Raw genomic sequence first — 18,845 nt, forward strand, 5'->3', positions numbered from 1 at the left:
GGCTGTCGCTGTCACACCTGCCTTCCTTCCAATCGGTGCTCTCATAGGGAAGGGGTGAAGCTGTTGTTACCACAGCACATTGCAGCTCTTAAGGACCTGCCCCCGATGAGTAATTTTCTAAGAAGCCATTACTTTACTCTTTAAAGATGAATATTTTAGACATATAACATTATCTAACTTTTGCAGACTATTTTTCTAAGTTCTCGATTTAAGAAACGCATCTTTCCCAAGCCAGGGAAATAGGTCTCAGGGCAGCTGGGGAGAAAGTGAGATGCTGTCCCTGACAATCTAAGCTCATGAAACTTCTGATTCACATTTTCTTCTGTCCTCACCCCTACACCACATACATTCTCAGAGTTGTCTGACTTCTAAAGAACATTCTTTCATTTGTTCGTCCATGAGAGTGAACAGAAAGTGGAGAAGAGAAAGACTGATAACCGTACCCTCCCAACAAACGGGGCAAAGGTTGAAATTATTAGACAACCTAATAATTTGTTGTATAAACAAACAAACCAACAAAAAACAGAACAAAACAAAGGAACAATAAGAGCCCACAGTTAACACTGGGATAGATATGATAAGCTGAATTTCTAAAACAGTAATTACTAGAAATTTTATTATCAACTTTCACTTTCTAGGGAAAAAAATCCCCATGATCACAGGCACTTTCCTAGACTTTAGTTATCATGTGGGCATATTTTAGGAGACAGTCATGCTCAAACATGGTGACATCACTCTGAACTGGCCCAGACCCTCCTGGGCAGAGACACTTTCATCTTACTACCTATTTCCCTTAGCCTCTCATTCCTGTCAATAATATAAAGCTAGAAGTAAACGTAGATAAAGGATACCTATCTACAAGCAATTGCCAGACCGTGCAAGCTTTGAATCTTCAACATCCCTGAGAGTCCCTGACTGGGAAGAAGTCCTCCACGAGGACTGCCCTGGTGCAGGAATCGCTGACCTTTTCCATCTCTGACTCTGGAACTAATTTCGGGAGATGGGTTAGGAAGGAAAGACACTGGCTAGTATCTGCTAGTTCACTGGTGTCAACTGGCTTCCATTCTGCCTGTTGCTCAGCTCTTACCTGTCCAGTGAGATGCAGCACAGGTGAAAAATTGATGCTGTGGTGAGCAGGACATCCAGAGAGGTCCGGACCAGGCAAAACATCTCCCCATAAATCCAGACGTCTTGGACCAGCTCAATGGCACCAAAAGGCATTACCAGCACCGACACCAGCAGATCGGCAAAGGCAAGAGACACAATGAAATAATTGGTTTTTATTTTCCTGTGAGTGAAAAAAGTATGAGCAAGGTGGCAGGGCAAGGATTTGGAGAAAAAGTGGGAGGAAAGAGCGAGAGAAGAATTGGGGGAAATGGAAGGAAGGAAAGAAGGGAGGTAGACAAGGAAAGAAAAGTCACACATTAAACTTAATTCCCAAGACTCAGTTTTCCCTTCTGTACCACGACCAAAAAGACACTCTCTGGTCCAGCCTCTTCTGACTTCTCCAGACCCATTTCAAGCCCAAAGATACCTTTCCCTCTCTTTTCTGGCCTGACCAGAGGCCACCAGTGTATTGAGAAGGGTTCTGAGGCTCCACACAATCACACTCTTCCCCACCCACTCTTCCAGTCACTGTCCACCCTGGCTCTGGCCCTGGCTGAGGCGCTCCCACAGAGCCCTCTCGAGATGCTGTTCTCACAGACAATGTCAATGTAGTACTTGCAGCTACTACGGTGTCCTCTTGTGTACCCCCTATGTGTGTGTGACCCCAGCCAAATCTCTGTATGGCCCTTTCTCCCGCTCTTCACTGGTTCAGGGCAGGTCCTGCTTGGAAATGAGCTACCTTTAGCTCATCTCTTCCTTCACGGCCCTACATTCCTTATACCAGGCCACACACTAGAAATATTTGGTGGATTTTAGCAAATATCAGTGCCCAGAGTTTAACCTAGAACAATTAGACAAAACATTTTGTGGATAACATCTTCCTCCACTGAAGATTGCTACATAAGATACAGGATGGCCGTTTGACCTTTAACACTGAATTACTTTTTTAAGCATAAATATTTCCACAATATTGCACAGGACATACCAATATCATACAGTAGTATTTTGAAAAATATCTCAGGTGATTATAAATGTAATCACAGTTGACACTGATAATGGACAAAATGTGATAGATACAATGTTTATTCTTACTCTGCCCTGAATCATTGGTAGCAGAAGGGTGTATGTATATATATGTTGACCACAGCTATTTAAACAAATGCAGCACAGCATAGATAAACAGACATGATGGAATTAGCTCAGGGTGCTCCTGCGGTTATGTTAGTGTTGGAGTTGTAGGATTATGTATGATCCCTTTTCTGTCTTTCAAAACCTGTCTTTCTGTCTTTCATGAACGTGAGAAATTAAAATGGAACTTGTTCAGAGCCAGTTTTCCAGGGTGATCCCTCTGACACCCGTGTTTCTGTAGAGGTTCCCTTGCAGTGCTCACCTGAGCTGCCTGTCCCTGCACACAGCCACCATCACCAGCAGGTTGCCCAGGATGGCCATCAGGATAACCACTGAGAGGAATGTTAGCAGCACGACCTTCTCCACGGACCCAAAACCCTCGCTGGAACTGGAGGACATGTGAAAACAAAACACAGAGATGTGAGGGAGTCTCCAAGACACCGGAAAAAAAATTCAGCTTCCGTTCAATCTCCAGGAAGTTCACTTCACCATCAATCAGCAGTAGTAACAGTTAAACTTGCCCAAGTCCTGTTGGGCTTTCCCGGATGACCAGAGAACATGTGCAGAGGTCTGAGGAGGGGAATCTCTAGCCTTGACTGCGTGGTGCTATTTTGTTTTGTTCTTCCCTTCAGAGAGTCACCTTGTATAATACTCAGGTATTCACTTGGTCGATTTGTTTGGCACACCTGTCTCATCTACAGTGCAGGCACCATAACACAAGGACCCCGGTTGTTTTACTCACTGGTGTGTGTTCAATGCATCATTCTCGCTTATCAGATGGAGGAAATGACGGTTGATCAATGAATGATAGGAACTGAAACCAAGGGCTGCATGAATGCAAGGGCTACTCTTTTCTGAGTTTCAGTATGGCTTGAGTAAAAGCTGTGTTTTATAGGTGGGCTGTCTGGGAAGGGACAGCCATGCTTGAAAGGTGTTCTTGTCATAATTCACAAATGACCTCAGGTTCTGGGAAGTGTATGAGGCGAGAAGCTCAATGTCATCGTCTACTTCATGACTGTGTTGCTTTGCTGTCACCTTATGGCATGTTGATACCTCAAATTTGTGTTCTTGCCAATTTCAGCACCTGATTAGACTCTACAAAATCTCTTCTAGAAGCATAAGCTCAGCATTTTGTTTTATTAACTTGAAGTGAGTGCTTCTTCTCAATGAAAGCAAAATATTTTCTGGTTTCTCAGAAACTGTAAGAAACAATCATGTTCCTAATGTCACAAAAAGCTCTTCTTATGAAGTTTGAATCAAATAGTGGTGGCAAACACCTTTAATAGCAGCACTCAGGAGGAAGAGGCAGGTTGATCTCTGTGACTTCAAGGCCAGAATGAATTCCAGGACAGTATACAGGATGAATTCCAGGACAGTCAAGGCTACAGAGAGAAACACTGTCTCAAAAAACAAAACAAACAAAAAAAGTTTGAAAATGGTTTTAAACTTCTGGACGTGAACTGTCCACGTCAGCACAAAAAACTGAAGGAAGAAAGTCAAAGTCGTTGGGACAGTTGAGTGTCTGGTGTGTGAGAGGACATTTTTCACTTCAACACAACACACAGAACACAAGGTCCCAAGAACCAAGAATCTCCTGTCTATACCGCACTTCTTTGACTGAAAAATTAAAATGAGCATTGACCCCTAATATCCAGAGTTGGCTCAGTTCTAAATTTGACCCTGTTCACAACTTCTTCCCGTCGACAAGTACAGAAGAAAGCATGCCACTGGGGATAAGAAATGATCCTTAGCCAGTGGGAGGACTGTGGAAGACCCTTCACTCTGTCTTTCCCTACATTAACTGAAATGCTTAGGGCTAGAGTTCACACAAAAAGGATTGTTTACCTAAAGCACCCATCTATACTTAAGCTCCAGCCTTCAAACACCGGAGAGAGAAGATTAATCCAATAAAAACACAGTGATTTGCTCACCAAACCTAATTTTAACTTAAGCCATATTGATTGAGAAAAAGAGCCTAATAAAGAAGGTGATAATGGTTTGTTTTCTGTGTGCTCTTTTCAGGCTCTAACTCAAAGACTCAGAGAACCTCTGAATCATCTTCCTCCTCAGGGCTTTGTATTGTATGCTCATTCTTCTCTATAATTAAAAAAAAACTTAGTTTATGTGTATGAGTACTTTGCCTGCATGTATGTATATATATATATATATATATATATATATATATATGCGTCACATGTGGGCCCACAGAGGTCAAAAGAGAGTGTCAAATCCCCTGGAACTGAAGTTATCAATGATTTATGAGCTATTGTGTAGGTCCTGGGAATCAAACCTGGGTCCTCTGGGATAGCAGCTGTGCTCTGATGCACTGTGCCATCTCTCCAGCATTAATACCCATTCTTTATAAAATGTGCTCTCAGCGTTTGGCTGCTTTTTGTCATTCTTGTCTGATCAACCCTAAGGCCATGTCCAGTAGCCAACACACATTTTTCATCTTCAAGGTGTTGACCACCTGAAATAACTTTTAAGATTATTTTGTAAGTCGATGAACCTTAAAGACATCACACCAGGTAAAATGCACCAAAAGAATGAAAGGACAAATCCATGATTCTGCCTACATTAGACTCATAAAATAGATATGTTCACAAGGAAAGAGAGTGGAATAATGACTCCCTAAGTTTTGGGGTACAGGGGAGTGGGAAATTATTACTTAATAGGTGCAGAGTGATCCTTCGGAGTACAGGGGAGGTTCTGGAAACAGTATTGATGATAATAGTTCCGCACCATTATGCACGTACTTATTACTGAAGTATGCAATTATAATCATTATGAAGTACATTACCAGTAAAAAGGTCTATTTGTGATTTATTATAATAAAAAATATATACAGATGAGTATGCATCAGGATGTTAGTACACAAGACTTCTGTGCTAGTGGCCAGTCGGGCTGAGTAATTTAGGTCATTTTCTTACCCACAAGGGCTGATAGGAATATACCCTTAGCAGGTAGATTCTCTACATAGCTCACCTTCCCCATCAGAACCACTGTCCTTGAGTTGATTTTCTCCTTTTACGAAAAGAAAACAAACATGTTCAGAGTGTCTGTAACTAGCACCTCTGGCTGCAAAGAATCTGTATTTAGAGAATGTGGGTCGGAGGTTCGATGTCATGGTTCATCTGTTGCACGCCAATTAGCAGTTGGAAGATGTTAGCCATTAAATTGTGAGTGATAAGCACAGCGTATCCACAGAGAGAACTTTTATAATTAGGCAAAAGTAAGTATAAATGCCAGTCGCAACAATTAAAATAAATCAGGGGCCACTTTTTCAAAACCTACGTTAGATCCCTGGGTGGCCTCTGACACCCTCCAGGAATACTGGCAAGAGCAATTAGACAGTTCTCACCACAGAGCTGCCATCTACACTAAATGGGTTCTTTGACAGCTCTTCCTGCGAGAGATTTTCTTACATTTCTTTTTCAGAGATCTTTTGACCCATTAATAAAAAGATTCTACAAAATTGTAGGCTGTGTTTAACATTTTCTCTGTTCTTAGTCAAAGAAAAAGGAAAGACTAAACCTGGGTATTTTATGTTAAGTTGGTTTATATAAAGCCAATGTCAAAGGACAGCGCTGATAACAAACAATTGTTATAAATTTCAGAAGCCTATACACACAATAGGATAAGGTGCATATCATGCTACAAATGTGCTCAATTCTATCCTGGCTTTATTAATAATAAGCTATGCGACTTTAAAACATTCACTTATTTTCTCTGAGCCTCCATTTCTTTATGGATTAACTTTATGGAAGTTAGAGCGGATGTCTCAACACCCATCAAATACACACTGAGAGGCAACTGTCGAAGTTGTCGAAAATGCCGAGTGCTGTGCTGGACAGAGATAAAGCCCACTGTGGTGGAAGCAGAGAAGGTAGACGGGGACAGCCAAAGAACAAATGCAGGTGTGGTCAGAGCTTCAAAGTAGTTCTCTCGCTTTCATCTCGATGATTCACTGAGTATCCTTTCTGGTTACAGATTCTGGTGTGGAGCATCTCAGGTGAAGCATGGGATTCTAGCTTGCTCGCCCTCTGTGCCACTGGGGTTCTTCCTGAACCATACCTTCTTTTATTTTGTGCAGGGAGGATGAGGTGCATGTGGTTGTGCACGCACACAGAAGCCTGAGGCTGACCTCAGATATCTTCCTCAGTCACTGCTCCACCTTGTGCATTGAAACAGGGTCTTTCACTATACCTGGGGCTTATCAATTCGGCTATACTAGTGTGCTACAAAGCCCAGGTGTCCTCCTGTGTCAGCTTCACCCGTGCTGGGGTTCCAGGGACAACGCTACTCTGCCTGGCAATTCTACTGCAGATGCTGTGGAATGGATTCAGATCTTTATAATTCATCTCTCCAATCTTCTGAATTAGACCTGGATTATAAAACTCTAAAGGGCTTAAGCATGAAGGTGTGATACAGAGCAATTAAACGAGAGGGAAATGTTAGGTAGTCCAGGAACACTGCAGATATTCAGGTGACCTTTGAAGAGGTTGCAAACATTGAGGAAACAGAGTAAATCTCAAGGGCAAATGCCTTGAGATGGGAACTCCTCTCTGCTTTCAGGGAGGAAAGCACCTGAAATGAGTTCACAAGAGTAATGAGAAGCAGCCTCCCAGGGCTGTTCCTCCCCGCTGAGATGCTGATGTTGGCAGAATGAGAGCTACAAGGAGGCAGGAGAGGTGGTCCTCCCCACAGAAGAGCACAACAACTGCTTGTCCAGTGCCAAAATGGTCAGCCCAAAAAGCTTAATACAAACAACATTATATGAACTGAGAATATTATGTTTAGGAATATATGTATATATGTGTATGTATATATGTTTGCACACAATAACAATGAAAGAAGAGCGTGAATTTGAAAGAGAATGGGAGGGTATAAAGGAAGTTTTGGAGCAAGAAAAAAGAAGGAAGAAATGCTGTAATTATACTCTCAATCATAAAAATGTTTAAAAATTTATAGGTGCAAAGAAGACAGTGCTTACCACAAAAGGGGCAGCATTCGCATATATGTTATTTAATATCCAATACTCAAAAAGTAATAGCATGGGTAGTGGTAAGAAGCAAAAGTGAATCTGTATTTCTAATTTGCATATATATATGGTATAATTATTCAATGGAAAAATAAGATGTGAAATACCTGTAAGAGCCTCGAGTATATATCTTAAACAGACAGCTAGGTACCTATATCTACAACTGAGAAGGGTTATTCAGGCAGGAAATACACATGATATTTGCCTTGAGGAAGAATGTAAACATCCAAGAAGCAGGCCAGAGTCTTGACTTCAACATACTGTAGAGAAGGTAGCAGCTGAAGATACTGAGAAAGTCCGAAACAACATCAGAGCACCAGATAAATGTGGCATCGTAGAAGGAAGAACAAAAGGAAAGTTTCTTGAGAGCATCCTGTGTTAGTGTGGGTACCACACTTATCCTTGTGTGAGTGCACCGAGATTGTGAGGTGGGGATGGGTACAGAAAGAGCTGCATGGGAGCATTTGAGTGGCCCGGAATCCTCTGTGAATTCACACTCTGTCTTTTCAGAGATGTTTCCCCTGTATGTGGTGATGCTAACATGAGGAATGGTAGGCTTTTCCTCTGACAAAGATCTTAGTCCAATGATGAAGTTCTCTTTTCAACATAGTTTTATTGGGATGGTCAATTTGTAAGTATATAAAAGAATTACTCAGTTATCACATCTGAGTCAGTCTTAATTATTCCCCAGTGTTATTGTGCTCTAGTTTTCTCGATTTCTTTCCATAAATTCTATTGAAATGACTTTTTCTTTTAAACACACACACACACACACACAGGACAGCATTGTTTTCAGGGTTTCAATGTATCAGCCTGCAGAGCAAAGAGAGCATACTAAAATCTGTAAGTGAGAAACAAATCATATATAAAGGCAGGCCCATCAGAATAATAGCTGAATCTTCAAACTTTAAAAGTGAGACAGGCTTGTCATATTACATTTCAAGTTTTGGGATAAAAACTGTCAACAAAGACAAGAATAGTCAACAAAATTATCAGTATTGTTCACAATAAAAACATGCTAAAGAACTGATTAAATCTGCCTTACAGAAAAGGACTCCTTCAGACAAAAAAGAAAGATAAATATATACACGAGGCAACTGATACCAATAAACCACACAAAGAGTTTGACTTTGGTAGCAAGATACAGTTCCTGTAGGCAATAAATATCAAGAACCTGATTTTAAATCAAAGCTGCTAGGCTGTGTTTTATGGCTGGGAAACTAAGATCATTAATATTTGGAGTTAGTATTTTAAGGTGTGCATTAGTTCCTGTCATTTTGTAGTCTTTGATGTTTTCCAGTTTCTCACCTGCTTAATCTCAAATAAATAACTTAATGATGTACCTTAGGGCCTTGAAAAACAAAACAAAGCAATAAAAATAAAGCAAGCCAAATCTTCAATCAGCACATAGAAGGAAATAATGGGTAGACAGGACTTAATGAAATGAAAATATGAAGCAATATAGAGAAACCAAGAGTCAGTTATTTATTTAAAAGACAAATAGAAAAAACAAACCTAGCGAGACAAATATAAGATCACTCTTGGTACATACTCACTGTCCCCATAGCTCCTTTACTCTGGTTTCTCCAGACTTAATTCTTTAGGAGCCTCTCCTCCAAACCCATATCTATTCCCTGGGGATTCCGTCTCTTGATGCTGTCCTAGGTTATATTAGCTCTTTCTCACTGCCCATCTCAGTCTTTCCTCTTAGCCTATATCTACTCTTTTATGTCACCAGCAAAAACACCCATGGACCCACACAGCCACAAATTCTAAGATTTCATTAAGAAACCCCAGATGTCAGCCTAGATCACTATTCCCAGCAAAACTATCACCCACAATTGATAGAGAAAGAAAAACAGTCTATAATAAAACCAAATTTAAACAATTTCTGTCTTTCAAATCAGCTCTATAGAAAGCACTAGAAGGAAAACTTCAGTATGAAGAGGCTAACTACACCCAAGAAGTCACAAATAAATAATCCCAGAACAATAAATCAAAAGGGAGAAACTTCTACACCAATACAACAAAATAGCAGGAATCAATAATTACTGATCACCAACAAGGAAGAGAAGATCCAAATTAATAAATTATAGATAAAAAGAGGCATTGTATCATACTAATGACTTTCATAAGATCTTTAGAACATATTTTAAAGACATACATTCTACTAAATTGAAAAATCTAAAAGAAATGTATGAATTCCTGATGTATATAACTTGTCAGAAGATTTGGAAAGATATCACATGCTCATGGATTGTTATGATTAATATTGGGGAAATATCCATCTTATTCAAAACAATCTATAGATTCAGTGCAATCCTTATCAAAATTCAAACACAATTCCTCATAGAAAATTTAAAAATAATCTTAAATTTCATATTGAAATTCTAAAGATCTAAAATAGCCCAAACCAACCCTGAACAACAACAGCAAAAACCTGTGGGCAGTATCATCATTTCAAGTTACTTTGCATGGTACTAGCATTAACACATTCTCTCTCTCTCTCTCTCTCTCTCTCTCTCTCTCTCTCTCTCTCACACACACACACACACACACACACACACACACACAAACACATAAACACACACAAACACATATACACACATTGATCAATGGAATTTTGCCACCTGACTTTTGACAAAGAGTGCAAATATATACATTGGGGGAGACAGAAAATGATGCTGATAAGACCAAATAGCTATGTGTGGAAGATTGAAATGCAATCCTTATCTCAGATCCTGTATAAAACTCAGCTCAACATCAATTGGATCAGGGAACATAAGACCTAATTTCCTGAATCTGATAGAGAATAGAGTAGGAAACCAATCTGAACTCACTAGCAAAAGAAAGACTCTCTGAACACGACCTTGAAGTTATAGACATTAAAACCAACAATTAATAAATGAGCTCTTAGTAAACTAAAATGTTTCTGTACAGAAAGGCACCTTCACTTGAGTGAAGAGCCAACCCATATGATGGGAAAAGTCTTTACTAGATACACATTTTACAGAAGGTTAGTACTTAGAATATACACAGAACTCAAAATATATATCATCAAAGAAACAAAACAAATAAAAAATTTAAGTAGGGCATGGACCTAAACAGAATTCTCAGAAGATCAAATCTAAACATCTAAAAATCAGTTTTTAAATATTCAACAATTTTACTCACCAGAGAAATGCAAATCAAAACTACCTTGAAACTTCATTTTAGCCAAGTCAGAATGGCTAAGGTTTTTAACCCAGAAAGCAAAACAAACCTGACAATACATATTTGCATGAACACGGAGGGAAAAGGGAACACTTCTTCACTGATGGTGGCACTGCAAACTGGCACTTCCACTACAGAAATCAGTGTGTAGATACCTTAAAGATCTAAAAAAAAGCTACACCACTCTTGAGTATATACCCAAAGGATTTTCTATCTTAAAATGGAGATACCTGCTCATCCACGTTCATTGCCACTCTATTCATAATAGCTAGGAAATGAAAACAGCTTTAATGTCAATCAACTGATGAAATGGATAATAAAAATATGCCATATTTGTACAACAGAATATTATTCCAGTATTAAGAAAAATAAAATTATGAAATCGGCAAGTAAATCATTCTGAACGAAGTAACCCAGAACCAGAAAGACAAACGTTGCATATTTTCTCTCATTTGGGATGGTTAGCTTTGAACTTTCAGATGTGAATTTTATTTAGAATATACATGGAGGCTAGTAAAAAATTAAGGAGCCATGGAGGAGGGCCTTTTAAGGCAGAGGAGATAGAATGGAATGAACTAAAGGGCTAAAGGAGTTAAATAGGAATAATGGAGCAGGAAGGATTAAATTGGTGTTGGTGGTGGAAGGGCATGATCGAGGTGGGAGAACAAGAAGGGATAAATAATGCAAGACCTTACAAAAAAGACAAATAGAATGTTAGAACTATAGGAGCTTCCATAAACACACACATACATGCACACACACACACACACACACACACACACACACACACACACACACACAGAGTGTTACCCTATAACAGAGCAACAATGTCCCTTCTAGACATCAGAGGTTAGCAAATAAAAATGTTCAGTGTCATGACTAGGATACCCATTTTGGATTTGTTAGTAATAAGGTCTCAAAGACCCTCAGTCAGTATAGGGCAATGCTAATGTTCTTGGTTACCGTCTTAGGGTTTCTATTGCTATAAAGAGAGACACCATGACCATGGAAACTCTTATAAAGGAAAACATTTATTTGGGGCTGCCTTACAGTCCAGATGTTTCGTCATCACGATGGGAAACACGATAGCATGCAGACAGACATGGTGCTGACATAAGAGCCAAGAGTTCTAGATCTGGATCTGCAGACAGCAGGAAGAGACAATGAGGCACTAGGCCTGGTTTGAGCTTCTGAGACCTCAAAGCCCACCCCCAGTGACACACTTCCTCCAACAACACCACACCACCTCCAACAAGGCCACAATACTAATAGTGGCAGTCCCTGTGAACCCAAGGGGCCGTTTTCATTAAAACTATCACAGTTACCTTCCAGAATGTGATGCAAAGACCCTACTGATGAAGACGCCATATACTTGAATCATAGAACATGGAAAAATCAAGCTGGGATTGACCTGGACTTTCATCCCTGCTGGCTATCTTTGATAGAGCTGGAAGATAATATGTATGCTACTGAAAAAGAAAAGTAATAATCATTACGAGCTGTGAAACCAACAAGCTACAATAATGACTGGTCCAGCAAGATATGCTCTCTGGTACAATAGTAGCATGACCATCAAGGAAGTAACTCATGACTTCCTTATTAGATTTGAGTCCAACTTCCCAATATGAAAACAATACCTAGCACCATTATCTAGCCAAGCACCTGTAGGTAGACAGGTCATAGGTGCTAGCAGATAACCTATTACTATTATTTTGCTATATAGACATAATATTAAACCAACCCCCAACGCCTCATCATTATACCCATGGATTAATACATTTCTTCTCACCATCAGAAAAAATTTTATTTGCAGTATATAGCGCATAGAGACCCACAAATGGCCAGAGTGAAGAAAATAAGAGACTAAAGAATGTCTAGCCCTAGATGAAACATATGAACCATTCCCCCGCCTTCCAAGACTTAGCAATAATTGTGGAAGATAGGTGTTCTGAAAAGTTTAATGTCAACTTGACAGAAGCTTTAGTCATCTGAGAGAAAATAGCCTCAATTAGGAAGATCAGACTGTAGGCAAACCTGTAGGGCGTTTTCTTAATTAGAGATTGATGCGGGAGGGCCAAGCCTCTTGTAGGTGGTGCCATCCCCAGGCTGGTGGTTCTGGTTCTATAAGAAAGCAGTCTGAGCAAGCCATGATGAGCCAAGCTACTCATCAGCACTCCTCCACGGCTTCCGCATCAGCTCTTGCCTCCAGGTTCCTGCTCAGTAGGTTGCCTTTTCATCTTAATGACAGTGTCCTTTGCTTTACAGAAGCTTCTCAGTTTTAGGAGGTCCCATTTATTCAATGTTGCCCTTATTGTCTGTGCTCCAGGGGTTATACGTAGGAAGTGGTCTCCTGTGCCCATATGTTGTAGACTATTTCCCACTTTCTCTTCTATTGGGTTTAGTGTGTTCAGATTGATATTGAGATCTTTAATCCATTTGGACTTGAGTTTCGTGCATGGTGATAGATATGGATCTAGACATTGTTGATGTACTTATAGCCTGTATATATCATATATAGTCATTGTACTTATTGTATATAGTTGTCTTATATTAGTTATAGCCTTCTTTTTATTTTAGACAAAAAGGGGAAATGTAGTGGCATTTCAATTATACTTTAATAAATAAAGACTGCCTGAAGATCTGAGAGTAAAGCAGTCCCACTGGTTTGCCTTACAGACCAGATTGTGGTAGCATACACCTTTAATTTCAGTAGCCACAATGACATTCACCTTTAATCCCAGTAGCCACACTCATTACCATAGAAACTGGGTGGTGCATGCCTTTAATCCCAGCCCTAGAGAGTAGTATAAAATGGGGAAAGATAGCTCTCAAACACACAATCTCATTCTGAGATTCCTGGAGGCAGGATCGCCATTTCAGACTGAAATGGAGGTAAGAGCCAGTGGCTGGCTGTTTTGCTTTTCAGATCTTTCAGGTTGAACCTCAATTTCTGAACCTGAGTTTTTATTAATCGTGCTTCACTTAATTATACTTCAGGGAAGTTTTTTTAAAAATTGTTGTTGTCGTTATTGTGCTGGCTTATTTATCTTCACAGTTATACCATCTGACACTGCTACACTGCCACATGGTCCAGAGACAGTATTTCTGCATCTGTCAAATGGTGGAGCTGGGATTTAAGCCCATGTATTCTGGTTGCAAGTTCGGTGTTATTTCATTAACTGGAGGCATGCTAATTTGAAACTGAGTAAATTTCCTTTGGAGAAAAGACATGCTGAAGTTTAACTTTCTGTCTAAGAGCTTAAGAAAAATAGGCTGACGATGACAGCTTAATATTCTTAATAGCCAGAAAAAAAACATGCTGGCTATATGAAATGGTATAAACAAAGAGTAAGTCCTATGGGATAGAAATTATATATAATGGAACTTCTTTATAGTATTAAAATAGCTCACACCAATTTCGAAGAGAAGTAAGTAGTTGGTGCACGTGTGCTGACAGGTAATTTGAAAGTGAAACCGCACGGACTGACATTCTCCTGGAACCTCCTAAAAGCACATTTGAAACCAAAGATCCCACATAGCAGGCATGAGAAAAGCTTCAAAGTTCAAAGAGGTTTGTCTATACAGTGCACTACAGCATGCGAAAAGCTTCAAAGTTCAAAGAGGTTTCGTCTATACAGAGCATTACAGAGTTAAGTTACAAAAGAAAGAGAGTACAAAGGACATCAAAATCAAAGACACCATTCTCTGAGCCATGTGTGAGTTTTGTAAACCAAATCCAGAACCAATCTGACAAAGTACCAACTACGTTAGGAAAGAGCCTCTCCACTTCAGCGTGTCAATTACTGTGGGTCCATTCTTTTGGGACGTGACATGATTAATGATAGTGTTTATGAATTAGACCATAAAAGAGGTTCCATCATTTTAAGAAATTTCATTCTAAACAGAATAGAAAGGGAGCAGATAGAGACGCATTCATGTTTATTTGTGGATTCCATATAGCATCTTGGACTTACTTTGCCAATATTTCTTTACCCACAACTGTTTGGGAAGATGCCTACTGAGTACAGAAATATCTTCCTCTGTGCTAAAATGTACAATAATATCTTTTTAGTGTTTGGATGGTGATTTCTTTGAAAGGATTACCTTGATTGTAAGAATGTCAGTGTAGGAGGGTTGGGGGAGAACGGGAACTGTATGTGGTCTCTCCATCGTGGTCAATAATTTACCTCATGAAGCGCTCAAGTGAGAGCAGATTCTCACAGTCTGCTAATGACCTGCCTCCAGTTCATTTAAATGAAGGGAAAACAAAACAAAATAAACCCCTGTTTAATGTTACTCTGCTGCTGGGATAGCCAAACAACAGTCGGTGGCCAAGGTCAGCCCACTGCATTTTTGTAAATACGGTTTTAACTGGAACACAAACACCACCCTTCATGGGCTTCTTCATTTTAATGGTGACATTCACGCCACATAGATAGACCCCAGGGATTATTGTGGGAGCTTTCTGGCCAGCTAACGGCCTACTCCATGGCCTTTCATGACAAAAGTGATTTAAAAATATTGAGATGCCAGCTGTGGTGGTACATGGGTATAATCTAAGAATTTGGGAGGCTGAGACATGAACTCTGAGGCCAGCCTAGACTACAGAGGGAGTTCTAGGCTAGCCAGGGCTATATAAGAAAGACCAAAACTCAAAATATTAAAATATAAATAAAAATTTCAAAGAACATAGTGTAGAAACAGTAAGACCAGGGAAGCCACTAAAAAGATCTTGTTTAATTTGGGCTTTCATTTACCTGGGTTTCCTTCATCAGGGAAAGTGATGCCTTCCTATTGGTTGAGCCATTGACAAAGCACCACGCCTCTGTCTTCCTTCTTTATTCTTTACTATTTTCTCAGTCTTTCACTTCTCCCAGATTTCCTGCCAATCCCCAAGAGGGGTCTATCTTTTGTCTTTGTCTAGACATTCCTAAGTATCCATCCTCCTACCCATTTGGGGGGGCAGTTCGTCAGGCAGCTTAAGTCTATGTGGCCTCAATTCAACTCTTGCTTTTCTTACCTCAGCCTGCTTTCCATCCTACTACAGGGCAAACCCACCGTTCCAGTTGATCAGGCAGCAATCTGGAATCATTTTTTTTTTATGTCTCCTTCTCTACTATTCACGCCTGTCAGCAAATCCTCCCAGCTCTGCCTTCTGGATGTCACCTTATATCCGGCCCTTCATCAGCTCCTGTTCTGGTTCCTGTTCAGTGGCATCCAGCCGTATAGCTGCATGACTTTTCCCCCTTCCCCCTCCCCCCCCAAAAAGAAATGTGTGACCCGACTTCCACTGCTTTCCACACACACTGCAGTCATCCGTAAGGCTGGATAAGCTTTGCAAAACATCTTGCCTGCAATGTACCACTTCTGTACTTACTACCCTCGACATGCCTCGTCACTCCCTGGATAGCAACACCCAAAGCCTTAATCATGACCTAAATTGTGATCTTAGAGAGCTAGATTCCTATTTCTTCCACTGATCCAGACAGAGGGGCTCCCAGGCTTCCTTAGAGTTCCCAGGATGAGCCAAGTACACTCTCACCGCCAGCTTTCTCATCAGATGCTGCCCACCCCCTACATCTTTCAGTCTACCTGGACCTCTCTGTCTATGATCTCATGAGCTCCCTTCTTGCTTCATTCCAGTTGAGAAACCTACATACTGATTTCCACACAGACTAGACAAGTTTATATTCCCACCAGTGGTATATAAAGTTCCCCCTTTCCACAATGTCATCAGTATTTACTGTGTTTGTTTTCTCGGTGATTGCCACTCTGACTGGTGTAATTCACATTTCCCTGATGGCTAACAACATCGAGCACTTTTGAAAATATTTATCTGCATTTATATTCTTCTTTTAGGAATATCTATTTTGATTCACCAGCCCACTTAGCAATTGAAAGCTATTTTGATGTTTATTTTTTGCAAGTCTTCATTCAAATTAGGCATATTTACAAAGACAACTACATACAATGCGAAATTCCAGATTGACAACCACAACACAAGGGGCATGCATCACTTTTACAATTGGAATGTCCTGAAATAAAGAAAATATTATGCCATTAGGCATAGTGGCTACAGCAGCGTTAGTTCCTTTGACAATAAGCTGCCTGTGTTTTGGCTACTGATAATATATACTTTTTTGATGAAAAAAACCAACTGATTTTTTTCATTATAGCAAGCAAAAAGAAAATGAACATTTTATGAATGAAATTTTATGTATTCTTCCGTGATAATTCATTTGAAAACTTGAGTAAATCCTATTCTTGAAGTTATGTAAGCAATTTTTGCAGTTCTTTACATGTTGTAGATACAGTTCCTCTACCTGATGTATAGCTGATAAAGACTTGTTTTTTCATAGACTGACTCTTTATGCTGTTGTTTATTCTTATGCTATGCAGAAGCTTTTTAATCTCTTGTAATTATGCCAATTCTTTGAATAATTTCCTGTGATGCTGAAGTTTTTTTGCACAAATTTCTTACTTCTGCCCAGGTTGTGAAGTGTTTTCCTTTCGTTCCTTCAAGGTTTCAGGTCTGATATTAAGGTCTTTAATTCATTTTGAATTAGCTTAGTGCAGAATGAGAGATACGATCTACTTGGATTCTTTTACATGGAAAGATCCCAGTTTCCCAGCACCATTTGTTAAAAGGGGTTTTCTCCAGTGCGCCCTTGACAAACTTTTCTTATTGCTGTGACAAAATATTTGACCCAAACAACTTAAGGAAGAGTTTACTTTGGATTACAGTTTGAGGTTACATCCACAATGATGGCAATGCCATGATGACAGGATGAGGGAGCTGGTCACACTGTATCACAGTCAGGAGTCAGAGAGAAATGGATGCTGGTACTCAGTACCGTTTCTCCTTTCTATTCATAACCTCAGCCCATGGGGCAGTGTCACCCACATTCAGGGTGGGTTTTCCCTCCACGATTTAACCATTCTGGAAACATTCTTACAGACACAACTAGAGTTGCGTTTCCATGGTGACTATAAATCCAGTCATGTTGACAGTGAAGATTAGTCACCACAACACCTTTGTCCAAACTATGTGGCAACAGCTGTGTGGGTTTATTTATGGATCCTCCTTTCTACTCTGTTGAAGCTACATTTATATTTTTGTTTAGATAAAATGCTATCTTTGCTAGTACAGACTTACAATTTGAGATCAATCATTGTTTTGTCTTTCTTCCTGTCTCTGTTTCCAAGTCTATCTAGGGTTCCAGGGTTGCTTTTTCCAGTGCTTTGAGGAATGCTGATGCAGTCTTTTGGAGATTATATTGCATCTATAGACTCTTTTGGTAATGTTGATATTTTCACATTAATTTTGCCAACCCATGACCATGAGAGATCTTTTTGTCTTCCGGAATCTTGCTCAATTTCACTGTGCAAGTATTCCATGTCCTTGGTTAGACTTCTTCAATAGTGTTGTTGGTTGAAGCAATTGTGAATGGACTATTTTTTTTCTGATTTGTTTCTTAATACATTCATTATTAGTATATAGAAAAACTACTGATTTTTGTAGGTTGATTTTATATGATACTATGCTGAAAGTGTTTATCAAAGCTCTCGTCTCTTAACCACTGAGCTACCACTCTAGCCCGACAGGACAACTTTTAATTTGAGTTGCTGTAGCTTAAGAAACGTGTACCTTTGGGAATGGGTATGTCTATGTGCTGCTTGTTCAAATGGAGATAAAGGAGAGCCTCGCTCTCTTGTGAAACCCAGCCACTCTTACATTTGTGGCACACTCACAAGTTGTCGCTTTCCCTTTCTTTAATCCATCAAACTAGAAGGTTAACACATTGTCCTTGCCAAATAGGTCAAACATTAAGTCATTAATTTCTCCAGGTAGCTGGCGTGTAAGCTCTGCTGCAAAGAAGAAAACAAACAAACTCACTGACTCAAAAAGAGGTTTGGCCAAGGAATGTCAGGTTAGTCACAGGCATGTTTGGCCATGTGTTCATCCGATCATCTCTTGCCCACTCAGGCATGTGTGCATGCACCCAACAAAGTATTTGCAAATGTAGACTCATGGGCACTAAGAAGAGAAAACAGATACAGGTCTTCCCACACAGAACTCAGAAGCCACTAGGGAAAGCAGACAAAAACCCATAACTGCATCTGTGGAAAAGGGGATGCTGGGAGGGAAGCATTGGCCCTAGCAGGAGCTGCACTGTGAGAGACCAGACAATGTTTTTCCAAGAAGTGACCATTGAAGTGAGACTGGAGGGAGAACAGGAGTTACTGAAAAGCAGGCAGTAAGCAGGAGCAAGGCTGCTAGTGCAGCAGTAACAACCACATGGCCTAGTTTAGCAGGGGAGAAGAGCACGCTGGAGTACAGGAAGAGGTAGCGAGC

General features: G+C 40.0%; 1 protein-coding gene across 1 annotated transcript in view; it reads right to left on the reverse strand.

The window, feature by feature from the left end:
• The window catches only part of Htr4 (5-hydroxytryptamine receptor 4), a 130,110-nt gene that overhangs the window by 79,219 nt on the left and 32,046 nt on the right, over positions 1-18,845 (reverse strand). Inside the window, exons 2-3 of the mRNA XM_050157920.1 lie at positions 2,498-2,623; positions 1,088-1,288 (exon numbers count right to left, since the gene is read on the reverse strand). Of these exons, the coding sequence (XP_050013877.1) occupies positions 1,088-1,288; positions 2,498-2,623 (327 nt within the window). The remainder of the gene's footprint in view (positions 1-1,087; positions 1,289-2,497; positions 2,624-18,845) is intronic.

This window comes from Alexandromys fortis, unplaced genomic scaffold, assembly GCF_014885135.2.
Source record: "Alexandromys fortis isolate MF-2015 unplaced genomic scaffold, M_Fortis_MF-2015_v1.1 scaffold_94, whole genome shotgun sequence".
Taxonomy (NCBI): Eukaryota; Metazoa; Chordata; class Mammalia; order Rodentia; family Cricetidae; genus Alexandromys; species Alexandromys fortis.